The sequence below is a fragment of the Peromyscus eremicus genome, chromosome 15 (genome assembly GCF_949786415.1).
Source record: "Peromyscus eremicus chromosome 15, PerEre_H2_v1, whole genome shotgun sequence".
NCBI classification, from domain to species: Eukaryota; Metazoa; Chordata; class Mammalia; order Rodentia; family Cricetidae; genus Peromyscus; species Peromyscus eremicus.
The window spans coordinates 56,804,163-56,819,527 of record NC_081431.1 but is presented as its reverse complement, the minus strand read 5'-3'; the positions used below and the strand labels follow the sequence as shown (position 1 = coordinate 56,819,527).

The window sequence follows — 15,365 nt, the reverse complement described above, 5'->3', positions numbered from 1 at the left end:
GAACAACACGTCCCCAAAACCACACTCTCTCCCCTCCTGATCGTTTCTGGAGATAAGAGTGCCACAAGGGCCTTTCCTTATTGATATGTCCACTCTTCTCTGCTTTTAGCAAAATTCTGGGACCTCTTCTGCAGAGCTGACACACTCGCTGCCCTCACCCCTTCCCCGCAGCTTGGGGATCCTGCGACAAGAACCAGTGAGGAACAAGAACTGGGCATCATCGGAGGACCTGGTCATGGAGGCTCACAGCTAGCGTCAGGGACAGGTGCCAGTGTTGGGCTGCAGGAAGAGGCAAGACTCGCAGGTCACAACAAGGTCCAGGGAAGAGGGCGAGAGTCCTCAGATTACTCAATACATGGTACCACAAGCAAGATCGCAGCAGGTACCTGCTGAGGCTTCGCAAGGAGCTGCACTTGTCCAGAGCTATGACTCGCTTTAAGAAGTCCAAGTCAACCCAAAAAAGCAAAATGAAGCCTTAGCAACTCGCGGCGCCCCAGAACTGCTAGCGATGTGACTTGTCCCCCCGTAGTCAGGACCACACAGAGCCCGAGCAGAGGCCATTCGGTGAGGGCCTCACCCTGGGTCCAGCTCCACGGGGCGCAATGAACAGTAACTTCTGCCGGGCCCTGGTGGACCGCGGGGCTCCCAGCGGCATGCAGCTGGGTGTCGTGGCCCCTGCAGGACAGACGCCGCTGGCAGCCACGGAGCCCCTGGGCAACGTCCCCTTCCTGCTGTACCCTGGCCATGCCGAGCCGCCTTACTACGACACCTACGCTGGGGTGTTCCCCTACGTGCCCTTCCCCGGCGCCTTCGGGGTCTACGACTACCCGTTCGAGCCCGCCTTCATCCAGAAGCGCAACGAGCGTGAGCGACAGCGCGTCAAGTGCGTCAACGAGGGCTACGCGCGCCTCCGCGGCCACCTCCCCGGCGCCCTGGCGGAGAAGCGGCTCAGCAAGGTGGAGACCCTGCGCGCCGCCATCCGCTACATCAAGTACCTGCAGGAGCTGCTGAGCGCCGCCCCCGACGGCGAGCCGCCTGCAGCCACCTCCCCGCAGCCCGCCTGCGCCGGCCAGGGCACTGCGCCACAACCCCCCTTCCTGGTGGCCGAGTGCAATGGGTCCTCCTCCTTCTCCTCCTCGCCTTTCTTAGAGTCGGAGGAACCCAGCCTTTGATGGGGCCAGAGGCCTCGACTTGTCCCTCTAGGGAACGGTATGGGGGCTTCTGGGTCATCTGTGCCGGGCAGGACAGTGATGTTCAAGGTCACCTCCACCCACTTGGGCCAAATGTGTGGGCCCGGGATAAAAAGGGCGAGATAGGGGTCACAGGAGGGGGTGAGTGCAGTGAGGAGCGGAGCTCTAGACAGCTCCTGGACCCGACTGCCTCTTGGCCTTAGCTAGGCTCTGTGGTCCACCACAGCAACAAGTCCCCTGGAAGCCTGCAGCACTTGTATGCGATGCCTGGATCTTCCACAAGATGGCCTCAAACGCTAACGAGGAGTTTGATTGCCTCTAGAGATCAGGAATGCGTGTGTGTGTGTGTGTGTGTGTGTGTGTGTGTGTGTGTGTGTGTGTGTGTGTGTGTTACACGCGCGCACTTCTGTCGCTGGTGCTGGTTGACTTCCTTGACAGCAAGTGATCACCTCCGCTCTCCCTCTCCCATCTTTCGGTATAGTCTTCTGGTCTTTTCCCAGGTTAAGGACTTTCATCCCCTGCCCCCAAGACTTGGAAGCTTCTAGGGTCCATTGACACTGTGTTTATAACCAAGGGCTAAATAAAAGGATTGTTGAGTTTTGTGATTGCTGAATTATTGTCTGTGCCCACTCCCCACCCTGTTCCTCTTTTTCATTTGATTCCCCTGCCCAGAATACTTGTTGCCAGGGTGGATGGGGTGTTTGCTAACTTATGCAGTCAACTAACATTTCCAGAGAGCTTAATGTATGCTGTGACTGTGTGATGGCGGGGTCAGTGTTGCAGAGAGAAAGCACACAAACCTTGTATAATGAGGAACATGAGGGGCGGGCGCTATGTAAGAGCACATGCATTCAAGATTGACTGTGAGTCTTTCACTTCAATGGAAGGATGGCTGCATTTTTTTTAAAAGGTTTTTCTAGACAGGCTTTCTCTATGTAGCTTTGGAGCTGTCCTGGACAGTAATCCATTTTCCTGTGTCCTGCCTGAAGGCGGGCCAGGACAAATCTTTCCTATTAGTGTCCCGAAACTGCTTAGTCCCAAGTAAACACACAGAGGCTTATACTATTTACAAACTGGATGGTCTATGGCTCAGGCTTCTCACCAGCTAGCTCCTATAACTTAACCCATTTCTATTAATCTGTAAGTTGCCACGGGGCCGTGGCTTACTGATACTTCTACATCTTGCTTCTCCTGGTGGCGGCTTGCGGTGTCTCTCTGTTTCTGCCTTTCTTCCTCCTGTCTCTCCAGTTGGAATGTACCGCCTAACCTTATTCTGCCTTACCATTGGCCAAACAGCTTTATTTATCAAACAATCAGAGCAACACATATTCACAGCATTCAGAAAGACATCCCACAGCACTGGATCTCGCTCTGTAGACCAAGCTGGCCTCGAACCCACAGAGATCCGCCTGGCTCTGCCTCCCGAGTGCTGGGATTCAAGGCGTGCATCGCCCAGCTGGTGGCTCCATTTCTGACAGCAGACAGCATGGAGGTTCAGGGCTGAAGCTGACAGACACTGAGCCTCGAGTGGGTGGAGATATGCTGAGCTAGGCCATCACCCAGAACCGCCTCTGGATAGAGCCATGGAGCTGCGGTGAGGAGAAACGTAATCTTAGCACGAGGGACCTATCTAGTTTGTGGCTCCATTCGGCAGGCTCCTCTTCCTGAACCCCATTGTCTAGCAACGAAACCTTCCTGTCTCCCACTGCCCTGCCCCGCCTCAGACCTGGGTGTAAATCACCCCTTTACACCCAGCCCTGGTCCTCCTTGGGGGCAGTTTGGGATGTCACTGGCTGGACTGGAAGGAATGACAGCTGCCTGGCCTCGGGAGCTTGGGCTGGGCAGCACGGGCTAATTTTACTCGCTGGGAGCAGAGAGAGTAATCCTCCCACCCCCACACCCGCCCTGTCTGATTGCCTCAGCAGGACAGGCTCAGTCAGGCCCAGTCCCCAAGGTGGGGGCATTGGGGACACAGGGAGGAGAGGGCCGTGGGCTGGGGGAGAAGGGAAAAGAGGGGTGTCAGGGAAACCATGGAGCCGTCCTCACCCCAGGATGAGGGCCTGAGGAAGAAACAGCCCAAGAAACCTGTTCCTGAGATTCTGCCGAGGCCACCCCGAGCCTTGTTCTGCTTGACTCTCCAGAACCCCCTAAGGAAGGCCTGCATCAGCATCGTGGAATGGAAGTATCCTTTTTAGCACCTGAGCAAGCAGGAGTGGGGAGGGCATGGGAGGCAGGGGAAGGGTACAGGGGTGGTCACAAAGCTCAGGCGGTTAGCATCAGGGTGACTGGGCTCTTGGCAGGGGGTTAATCTAATACCTCAGACCAGCATAAGGAATCTTGGTGAAGGCAGGAAGGAAGGTCTCCACCACAATGGAAAGAAGAACTTCCTGGGGCCCAAGGAGACCACTGAGATTATGAGTGACAGCCAGAGAGAGCTATTGATCATCTTAGGAAGGGCCTGTGCTCATGGGAGTTGTTTCCAAGTGTGCCCAAGTCTCTATCGTCATGGGGTACCACTCAAGGTTTTGAATAAGAAGACAAAAGAGGTAGAAGCTCCGGAGGAAATCCTTTATGGGGGTGCGGGGGTGGGGGGAGGCAGGGGCAGGGGGAAGAGATGACAGTCCAGGACAATTTCCACCGACTCAAGTCTCAGTTCCAAATGGAGCTGGTGAAATGGATTTGAGGGAAGGCCTACTCTCAGTGGTTCCTGGATGCTGGCGAGCAAATCCTGGATGCTGGCGAGCAAACTTGGATGTTTTAGCTCAGAAGCAGTGTTCTGACAGTGACAGGGGCCTTGATCTCTCTCTGGGTTTGCGTGAGTTCTGGAAGAAGAAGGATGAAAATATCTGGGTTATTTGGGGGAAAGGAGGGGCTGCAGAGAGGAGGCCTGTGTGAGTGGGTTCTGAGAGTCAGGAATATTTGAAATATTTTTGACATGTTCTGGAAGAGTGGGATTCCATCAGCTGTGCCTTGGAGAAAGGGATAACTGAAAGGGTAAGAGACATATGGAGCCACATAGAGACAGTGGGTCTGGGGTTGGGTCCGGTTCCCATAGCTGCACTGATTCTCCATCACCTCCAAACCCTTGCCTGTCTCCTGTGAGGGCAGCTTCCCCTGGCAGGCTCTCCCTTTTCTCCACTCTACTCCACTGAGCTCATTCCACCTAAGATCTATTCTGAGACCCCTCCCCTGGCCCCTGTCTCTCTTCAAACACTGAAATTGCTGGGAAGAGAATGAGATTCTGATCAAACCCATCTCCATAGCATGCCTTCTGCTTCCCACCCCTAATGACATACCAAAGACTCCGTCTCAATTTCCCTTCCTCATATTGGCTTTCCGAATGACCAGTAAGTCTGGCAGGGTGGATTCCAGAGCACCCTTTGGAAATGGCTGCTGCGGGGCAGGTTTATCTCGGAAGGGGATGTGTGAGCGCAAGCCTACGCACGTGAGTGTGTGCACAGAGCTCTGAAAGTCTGGCTTTCCTCTCCATTTCCTCTCTTTTCCAGTCCTACCGAACATATATCAAACCCCAGCCTCCCTGGCCATTTTGGGGGACAAGCCCCCACAAATCATCATGTGGCCTGACTATCTCTTAGCGTTACAGTGATTTCTAGACTGGCCTTTAGCAGTCTCTTCCCCTCAACCCCACACATCCCACAGATGACTCAGGGGCCCTCCTTAACCCTGGCGTCAGAGCCTTCGAGACCATCATCTTGCTGACCATCTTTGCCAACTGTGTGGCCCTGGCAGTGTACCTGCCCATGCCTGAGGATGATAACAACACTCTGAACCTTGGCCTGGTAAGAACATCTTCCCATCCTTCCCTTGCGCTCCTCAGCCCCGGCTAGGAGGCACCCTGGGGCTTTGCTCTGGTGGGAGAAGCTGGTGCCTTGGCTCCCTAACAACACTGACCCCGATGTCCTCACACTGCCGAGCTGCTCAGTGGCCCTGTGGCTTTACCAGACTGAACCTGTGCAGCTCAGTTCCAAGGTCTCCATCTGTCAGCATTCACCATGCCAAGCACCCAACAGGCACGAACTCAGGGAGCTTTCCCAAGCACTACCCAAAGTGGTACCCACTGACAGATGTGGAAGCTGGGCCACAGCAGGGCGAACCAGGGATGCTGAACAGGAGCCACTTCCCCTGGATAGAATCCCACTGAGCTCACCTATTAGGTGTATATAATACAGAAATCTGCAGAAAGGGCATGACAGACCTGAAGTGCCATTCTCCTACCCTGTCACCAGCAACACAACAAATTCTGTACTGAGCAGTTTTCATTAGTGAATTATTGAACTTCCACAGTAATCTCCACGGTATAATATTAGATTCTATGAAAACAAATAAGTAAATAAATAAGTAAATAAGTAAATAAATAAATAAATAAATAAATAAATAAATAAATAAATAAATAAATAAATAAAACCCCACCCATGATAACCCTGAGGGCTAGAGTTTAGGTATGTCATGTAGGATAGCTCCCATATAAGCTTCTAACAGGGCCTCATACCCTGGTCTTACTGACTTTGGAATTTGATCTTCTATTTATTTTTATTTTCAAATTATGTGTATACTTGTGTGACTCTGTGTGGGCGCTTACAATATCCTCAGAGGCCAGAAGATGACATTGGATCCCCTAGAACTGGAGTTAAAGTGGTTATGAGCTGCCCAACATGGGTGCTGGGAACTGAACTCAGGTACCCTGCAAGAGCAGTACTGACTTTTAACCATGGAGCCATCTCTCCAACCCTTCTGTTGGCTGTATCCCTAAGGTGGTAAACGGAATGTGGACTCCTAGAGAAGTCCACTGAGAAACAAAAAGCTGACTGGGGATGTGACTCAATGGTGGGATACTTGCTTCACATCCAGAAGGCCTAGGATTCCACTCGAGTACCACAAAAACTAACCAACAGGACAGGACAATGGAGTTCCATTCTCCAGGACTTTCCCCTGTACTGGAACCACAGGGCTTGGAGACAGGAGGCCCATCTGCATGCATCCAGGGCCTGAAAAAAAAATGTGTGTCTCTGCCTCTCCTCAGGCTGGTTTCCATGGTAATCTATTCTGAATTGGGGAGGCGCTGGGTGCTAAATGTGTGCTTGCTGGGAATGGAAATAGCTGAGTTCCTAGAATGGAGAGAGAGCGGTACTAAGTGAGGGCAGGCCAGCGTGGCCTCTGCTGCCAGCGAAGCTGCTGTGTGCAGCCAGGGCCCAGAGAAACTCAATGATCCATGTCCATGGGTTTAGGGAGAGTTCTTGGTCCACCCCATACTTTGTGACTTCGTAATGTGGTACCATGTGTACTTTAAGAAGCTGAATGCTTTTGGTGCCGTGTGCTTAGGGTCCTACCACTAGGAAGGTGAAGACAAAAGCATCCTCAGGGCTCACTGGCCAGCTGTCCTAGCTGAATCAGTGAGTCCTAGTTCCTAGTGAGAGGCTCTGTCTCAAAAAACAAGGTGGTCATCTCCTGGGGAATGATACCCTAGGTTTGTCCTCCTCTGGTCTCTACATGCATACACACACATGTACGCATGCCTCTGCACACACATGAACATGTGTACATGCCCATATGGGCACACATGTGTGTGTGTGTGTGTGTGAATGCACACATGCACATGTGAGAATACACACACACACACATACACACACACAAGAAGTTGACTGTTTTTGCAAGAAACTGCCTGCTTTTAAGGACATTAAACTACACCTTAGTGATTATGCGATCTTCCATCTTGAAACAAAACCGTTTGTGGTATATCCCTTTAGTCTGTGGGCTGGAACTGCAGCTCCTCAGTCAAGTCTAGAGCTCCAAGACATACCATAGTGAGTGTGCTGGAAGAGGGCAAGCTGGCCAGCATCGCCTGTGGGACAAGTCAGCACACCCTGGGACACTGACCACCTGGGCATAACTCTAATCTGAAGCCCCTAGTGTGAAGTCCAAAGAGAATAGGCCACACCCAGGGTCAAAGGCAGCTCCTGCCTGAGGCCTCCAAAGCATCCTGAGGTCCCCTCACCACCACTTGTCCATCATATGTTCATCTCCCCAAAACCCAGAAGAGGACAGACAATAAGAGAGACAGAGCAGATTGAGCATTTATCTCTTCTTTGTTATTTTGGCTACTTGGGAGCCTATAGAAAGCTGGCAATATTCCACTTGCCTATGACAACACTTAGCTTTTAAAAGGGGAGACTGCAGGATGAAATCTGCATTAATTTTGTTGTGGATTTATGAATATATATTTAGTACCTATGATAGACCTAGAAATACTCCAGAGGTGCCATTGTGAACCAAGAGGATGATTCCCATCTTCACAGAGCTCAATTAATTTAGTCAATTTCAAAACAAATAATATAATGAATTAGTTAAATATGTGCTTAAAAATGCAATAAGGACCGTGTGAGGTCTGAGGAAGAGAATATAAACTAATCTTGGGGGTCAGAGAGGCTCCCCAAAAGACAGACTGTTTAACCCAAGGCCTGGAGGATGCAGGCAGGGCTGTGCATCTGTTCAGAGCTCCACCCCTCTTGGAATGCATGCTCCTGGTCATGGCACTGAAGCTTTAATTTCACCTTGGAATTTAAGTTTTGTAAGGAGAGTCCACTGGGACCGTGACCCATACTCTGGGAGCTTGGACACTCAGCTCCCACTCACTCAGATTCTGCTGCCTCCTGACTCAAAGCACAGACTCTTAGATTCCTCCCTCCTGGGGCCCTGGGCTCCCTGGGAGTGGGCAAGGCCTGATTAGAATTCAAATCCTTTGATGTCTCAGAGATGGGCATGGTTGTGGATGTCCCTACCTTGGCCTGCCCGTGCCCATGCAGTGGGCTGCTCTACAGAGCTGAAGGCCAAGGCCGAGGCCCGTCTAGGGACACAGTGTCTCCTGGAGGGGAGGTCCAGATGCTCTTAGGTGTTGTTTGCCCACCACAGGTTGCAGTAGCCGATTTGTGGGACGGGACGTGCCGGTTCCCCTTCTTCACATCTAGCTGCTGTTGGGATAGCAACTGTTGGGGGGTGAGGGCGCAGTGGAAGAGGGATTAGCAGGGGTCTGCGAAGGGCTGACCTCACCTGTACAACAGTCAGTTGGCAGTTGATGCTATGGCAGTTCGAGAAAGATGATGCGGAAAAGGTAAATCGCTACTTGGTTTATTTGTTTTGCTGCCTTTAAGAGCAAGGGATTTCCTACTTTTTGAACAAGAAGTCTTCCATTTTCATGTGAACGGAGTCCCTCCCCTCCCTCAGTGATACAACAGGTGTTTGGTGAGGGGTGGGGTGAGGGTATGCCTTCATGGTGCTATGGGAAGGGCTCAGCACAAAGAGGGTTTGGGTTGGTGCTGTGTGGGCAAAAGAATGCATACAAGACTAGAGAGTCCAGGGTAGCATTTTTAAAAAATTAATTTATCTTTATTTCATGTGCATAGGTGTTTTTCCTGTAGTCATGACTATGTGAGGGTGTGTGATCCCCTGGAACTGGAGTTATTGAAAGTTGTAAGATGCCATGGGGGTGCTGGGAATTGAACCCAGGTCCTCTGGAAGAGCAGTCAGTGCTCTTAACCACAGAGCCATCTCTTCAGCCCGTCAGGCAGCATTTTGAAAAGCTTTCCAGGCCAGCACATGGGGCGTGGACTAGGGTGAGATGGGAGCTAGGAAAGGTATACAGAACTGTCCCTGCAGGAACTCAGATAGGCACTGGAGACGGAGATGGATAAGAGGGTAACCTTGAGAAAGACTTATGAAGTGGGCTGGATGGACTTGGGGACTAACTGAAGGAGGGTATAGAGACAGAGCTTGGAGAAAACAAGAATGGCACTGGGGTTTCAGGGTGGGGATAGTGTCCTTCAGCAAGATGGCTTGGGGAGTAAGGTAAGTTCAGACTCGACCATGTGGGATACAAGTAACTATATCTACACCCCGAACAACTGGTTCTGCAGGCCTGAGTATTTGGGGACAGAGCTGTCCTGCTGTGGCATGTGCCGGACCAGCTAGGATGTGGGACAGGCAAAAATGGCCTCCTGCCAGTGCCTTGTACAAGCCAAGTATGGGAACTGGACCCATGATTATGACTGGGTGCCCTGGCACTTGTCTGAGGGGATGGACCGTCCCCTCCAAATCCTTCCAGCATTCCAAGAGAGTATCAGGCCTGTATTTGGGTCTGGGGGACCCCCCTGATTCTGCCTGTTCTATGTCAGCAGGGAAGCTACAGGTCTTCTCCAAACAGAAGAGGAAACTGAGGCCCAGATAGAGCAAGGTATTACGGCAATACACAGTAGTAGCAATCCAAAGGGTAGCGAGATGAGGATCCTGGGCAGTCTTATGACCTGATGGTGAATGGGGATGTGGGCTATAAAATCAGCCACATTGGAGGAGTGGTGTAACATGGTGATTAGGGCAATGGATGGATCTGGACTAGAATGGATGCTCTTGAGTCCTGGCCCCTTCATGGATATGTGTGATCTCTATGTTCCTTCAGCATCCTGGTTTGTGGTAAGATAACCTGGTCTACTTGGGAGAGGTTTCTGTGTGAATTAGGGTCTTCTAGGCTGTAGTGCCTGGTACACCAACCTTAGGAACTTCATGTTGAGGGTCCACCTCTTCAGAGTGGCTGACCCAGCCAGGCAGCCCTGGTCATTAGATCCCAAGGTTGTTCTAGAATCCAAGGATATAGGTCCTCAGTAGCTGTGCCAAATGATTATGTCACATAAAATTCCTTCTGTTGGGGAAATGTAGTTCGGTGACAACATGCTTGACCAGCGTGTGTAAGTCCCAGGTTTGATCCCCAGTAGTGGGGGGAAAACTCCCTTCCCCCAACCTGCCCTCTGACCTTGCTCTCTTTAGCCCCTCATCTCTCTTTGAGGCCCCAGTGTGTCTGACCAGCCTTCCTAGTCCCCATCGCCATCACGGGCAACAGCCACGCAGTGTTTGCCGAGGGCTTCCCTTCTATCCAGTGTGGTTCAGACACGAAGAGGCTGAATCACCGCCCCGCCCAACTGGCTCACAGGCAGGCCTGTGCCTTTTGCAAACCATTCCGCACCGGAAGAGACAAGACAGGGGAGGAAGCAGTGAGAGCTCGGGCTCCTCACTGTAATCCTGCTTCTCCTGGCTCCTGGAACTGCTGCTCAGGCTAGAAAAGATGCCCGGAGTGTCCGCTCCACCCTCCGGGACTGGCTCCTCCAGGAGAGAAGCCTGGCTGTGGCCCAGGGTGGAGGTGGGGGCTGTGGCTCCGCCCTGCTCAGCAGTCTCCCAGGACAATGGAGGCTGAGGGAGAGTGTCCAAAGGGATTCCATTGTCAGAGAAGTAAGAAGATGGGCAGGAAGACCAGAGCCCGGGGCCTGCATCCCAGCCCAGCCCCAGGCTCTCCTGTCCTGCCCCAAACCCAGGCTTTGAAAGGGGTCTGCCCCTGGTCTGACTTCAACTGAACTAAAAGGGACTTTTGGGAGGGCCACCACTCTAGCCTTGGCTGACCTTAGGGGACCCATGAGAATCTCAATGATGATCAGAGTCCCTCATTAGTGATTAGAAACAGATTGCTTTTGCAATAATCTGTTCTTTCACCCTCAAAGAAGTCGGGCGCCAATGTGTGACTGTCACAAAGTGAACCGTACTGATTTGCATACAGGAGAAACACAGCACAGAGCACCAGTTAACCCAACTCACAAGACAGCAAACAGGAGGGGAAGCCTGGTCCACAGAGCTCTGGAGGAGGCGGGGTCAGTGACAGTGGAGAAAGGACCCAGCAGGACTAGTGGGGTATGCACAGCCCAGGCGAGAAAACTAACCCCGGGGGGCTGTGTCTCCATGGACTGGGAAGAGCCCATCTCCATAGGACCCAATAGTGAGAACGAAACACAGGAACGCTCTCGAGACACTGGTTCTCAAAGGAGGGACATGAGGAGGACCTCTACCCATCAAGGGACATTTGCAGTGTCTAGAATCATGGTGGTGGGGGCAGGGACACATGAGAGACCCTTCCTTAGATAGTTAAACAACTTATAAACTTTTTCTGTTGTGAGGCTGGCCAGATGGCTCAGTGGGTAAGGATGTCTGCTGCCAAGCCTGATGACCCGAGTAAGATTTGCCAGGACCCACGTGATGAAAGGAGAGAACCCATCCCCACCAGTTGTCCTCTGACCTCTACACCCATACAATGGCACACTCACTCTCCTCCAATAAGCAAACAAACAAATGTTAAAATAATAATAATAATAATAATAATAATAATAATAATAATAATAAATTACATCCTGACGTTACCAGAGTTCTGGCAGCCTGCTTCCAAACTCTGGATGATTTTTCCTAACAGCCATAGAGACAGTGCCTTCTGCAGAGGGCACTGTGAGTTGCTCTCCAGACTACCGCCCATTCAGCTCCTCCTCCGCTCCAGAGCAGCCAGCCCTAAGCCATCATAGGACACAGCAGGCCTCCGCCACATTCCTGGGGTTCAGGTTGCCACCCAGTGTCCTCCGCAAGGCTGGAGGCTAAGCCTCTGGCAGCCAGGGCATTTGTCTTTTTATAGGGTCCAGAATGTCCTGCTGATGCCTGCGGCCAGTGGCCCACTCTGCCTCACCATCTGGGGAAGCTGGGCTTTCAGCAGGGTCCCACTGCGGCCTTGCTTTCAGAGCACAGGAACCAAGTTGTTCTAAAACAATCTGGGGATCTGAGGGCTGCCTGGCTGGGTCACCCACTCTGAACAGAGGGACTCTCAACGTCTAGTGTGGATGTACAAGAGTGCTCCCAATAAAAATCTGTGAAGATAAAACCGATTCACCCCAGAGTTCACCCTCTCCTCACTGTGTGGGCTCAGCTCCCTTTCTGGACACCCTCTTCCTTGCTGAATCTGCTCCCCTGACGGATGAACCAGATGGGGCTAAAGAATAAAAGCTTTGGGAGAGTCCCTGGTATGAGCCACACTCTGCAGCCTTTCGGGGACATGGGAGAAAGTCAGGAGCGTTCAAGTCAGACACCCTGCGTCTAAACTCAGTCTACACTGCCCCGCCTGTTAGCAGGGGCCAGCACTCCCCTTCCAGAACCGTTAGCTCTCTGTGACCTCACATACAGCCCGGTACATAGGTATTACGTAACCAGAGTTCCTTTGTCCTCTGCCCTTCCAGAAAGCCCATCATCACAGCCAAAGTCATACTGTGCCCGGGACTGAAGGGGCAGTGTGGGGTTGTGGGCAGGATCCGACAAATGCCTGTGGATGCCTCTCCCTCTCCGGTGTGGACTGGCGGTTGAGACTGTGGAGTTTTGACTCAGACTCTCTGCACACGTGCTCTGCCACTTGGCTGTCTGCTTCTAGAAAGCTGTTCATTCCTCTCTGTGCGTTGGCTTACTTATCCGTAAAGTGGGTGTGAGAGTACTTAGTGTGCAAGGGTTCTATTAACGTGTGTGGCTAGAACAGGTCCTGGTGTGTAAGTGGCTGCTTTATGAAGGCTCAGCTGTTATTCTTATTATCACCCAAGACAGTTCCATCCGCAGCCCTCCTAGGTTAGGCCTTCGGCTTCCCCCACCTCCCCTCCTGCCATTCAGCCCGGTCTCCAGAGCTAGACAGTCCCACCGTATCTGCCCATTTGACCTGAAGAAGCTAGTATGGAGGGGGAGCAGTGGGATGAAGACCCCCCCACACACACACACCCAGAGACGTAGGGTGACATGAGGAATCCACGCAGACCATGTCCGTTTGAGCAAGGGTTCACGTACTAAATATAGCAACTTCGCTCACTCCTCAACCGGTCATTTTTCCAAACCCTCTAGAATGAAGTGTCAGGGAGATTCCAGGCCCAGAGAGTGGACAGAGCTTGAGCAGTGGCCCAGCAGACTGGCTCACCATAGAAGCTTTGGCAAGGACCGGGGTGGGGCAAAGGCCCAGTGCTCGCACCAGACCCTCTCTTCTCCTTATACTCTTGCTTCTCTTACATAGGAAAGAGGAAATATGGCGTCTGCATGAGGACTCAGCTCCAGTCCACTGTCCTGTTTGCCTGTGAGCTTATCTGAGAACCTTCACGAGTTCTGAGCTCACTCCCTGCTTCCCCAGAGCCTGGAGTACAGAAATCACTGGCTGCAATTGTTCTTGGTGATGGTGGTTTCCTGGCCTCCTGTTTGCCCTAAGCTGAGCCTTTTCCAGTGCTAAGGTCACAGGGGCCACAGGCCTCCTGTACTCTTATTGGGATGGGAACCTGAGCAAAGCTGAATGGACCCCACTTTCAGGGGTCCTAGGGGGCCTTCAGACCCTGTCTTGTTGGGACCATTGTGAACCCCACTCTGTGGACCGCTCACCTTGGGGTGGATCTCCAGCCTTAAGAACCAAAAGTGGGAGATCATGCCACAGACTTATCCAATAATAAGTAGGCCATTCCTGCTATCTACTACCGGAAACAAGAAGGGTGGTGAACAAGAAGGAGACAGGCAGCCATTGCTATTATAAAGGGTCTTGTGTTGAGGCCTGCCTTGAAGCACCTGCGGGGAGGACCCACGTGCAGAAGGGATTGTGGGTTCACCCAGCTGACCTTTGCTTCACCCTCGGCCCAAGTTGTAGCTGCCACCAAGTTCCCACTAAATTCACCATCGAATTCCCTTGGCCTCCTTGAAGCAAACAGGCCCCAGCAAGTGAACCCCATGAGTCTAGCACCTTTGGCTCCTTTATGCTTCGTGTCTGTGCAGATCACATGCCTGGACCCCAAGGAAGGAGCCCTTCACCTGATGCTGCTTCTTAGCTTCTCCTAGGAAGCTCTACTGGAGTTCTTCCAGAGAATTCTGTAGACCCCAGAGTCCTCCATGGGGGACACGGAAGGCCTTCAGACAGGAGTGCAGACCAGGCCACAGTGCTTGGGGCAGGGCAGAGGAAGGAGGGATGGGGACAGCTGGCCCTGTGGCCCAGACAGGGAGACTGTAGTGGGCGAGTCCCTTTGCAGAGGAGTCTGGCTGGCTGCCACCATCTTCTCTCAAAGCCTGAGGCATGCCTGGGTGGGAGGCACTGGGAGATGGGGATGGGGCAAGGCAAGCGATGGGCACTGTGAGCCCTGCTCTTCTCAGCCCAGGACTTTGGGAACACCTGGCTCCAGGGTAACGACGCACAGATGCAAGGCCTGTGCTCAGGCTTCCACCCCAAGTGCAGCCTTTGAAGCTCCATTAGAGGTCTGTCTGTGGGAGGACCTCCTGCACTGGGTACCTGGTGGTGATGGTCTCTGTAGGTGGAGCTGCTGGAGGCCTTACCTCACAGGCAGCTTCCTAGTCTTCCCGTGAGTTCAGGAGGGCAGGAAAGAGTCTGCTGCAGGGCCAAAGACTGTCTCCCCTAGTCTGGTATCAGGGTCTGTTTGTTGCTTATAGCTTCCAGTCTGCTCTACTGTGTGGGGCCACTTCACTTGTGCCTCATGGGACTTGCTATGTGACTGGCAGATGGCATTTGTCATCTGGTCGCACCTAGAGGCTAGATGTTGCTGTGGGGTTTTCACAGAGCTTCCTCCATGACCCATCGGTCTCGTCTTGCCTCGGTGGGTAGCAGCCATGTGGCAGTCACCTTTCCAGATGCAGGTGACACAGTAGGAAGCTGAGGGAACCGCCCTATATTCGTGTCAGGAGACAGTTAAGTGTATAAACAGGTAGCTGGCGAGTTCCGTCTTGAAGTCTGCTAAAACAAACAGACAAACAAACAAAGTGATGTGTCATTAGTAAGGAGCTGGGAAGTAGGGAGGGTAACCCAGAAGGGATCCATCATAAGCTGGGGCCGGAGAGAAAGAAGACAGTGGGCCCCAGGGAAGAGCATTCCAGGCAGAAGAAACAGCAAGAGTCCAAAGCTGAGCCAAAAATCCTTTCAGTTGGGTGTAAGTGGAAAGCTAGTCCCAGGAGGGGATAGGAGTGTGCAATCTTCAAACCCTGCTGTTCTGTTCCTAGTACTCATCCTGAGATGCCCTCTTATGAGGAACCCTAGCACTTTACCCAAATCCTGTTCCTAATGGGGATGTCCCCTCTCACTTGTTCTTGGGGCCCAAACCCACTGGGACTCCCACAGTCGGCACACACAGGAAGATGAGGTTGGCCCCAGGAGTCTGCAGTCCAGCAGAGGCAGTGGAGAGCAAACAGGGTCCCCGGGCAATACAGAAGACAACCCAGGCAGATTCTCCTGGGGGACAACCAGAGAAGTCATATGAGCCTAGATGAGCCGAGGCTCAGAGGCTAGGTCAC

General features: G+C 52.5%; 2 protein-coding genes across 4 annotated transcripts in view; both read left to right on the top strand.

The window, feature by feature from the left end:
- Positions 1-602: 602 nt before the first annotated feature.
- On the top strand, positions 603-1,172 carry Ascl5 (achaete-scute family bHLH transcription factor 5). Its single transcript, XM_059280238.1, has one exon. It carries the CDS (start codon positions 603-605, stop codon positions 1,170-1,172), a length of 570 nt encoding a protein of 189 aa, XP_059136221.1.
- Positions 1,173-3,220: 2,048 nt separating this feature from the next.
- Cacna1s (calcium voltage-gated channel subunit alpha1 S) overlaps positions 3,221-15,365 on the top strand; it is a 66,835-nt gene continuing 54,690 nt past the window's right edge. For all 3 annotated transcript variants that reach the window (XM_059280298.1, XM_059280297.1, XM_059280296.1), the window contains exons 1-2: positions 3,221-3,372; positions 4,885-4,990. In XM_059280298.1, the coding sequence (XP_059136281.1) occupies positions 3,221-3,372; positions 4,885-4,990 (258 nt within the window). The remainder of the gene's footprint in view (positions 3,373-4,884; positions 4,991-15,365) is intronic.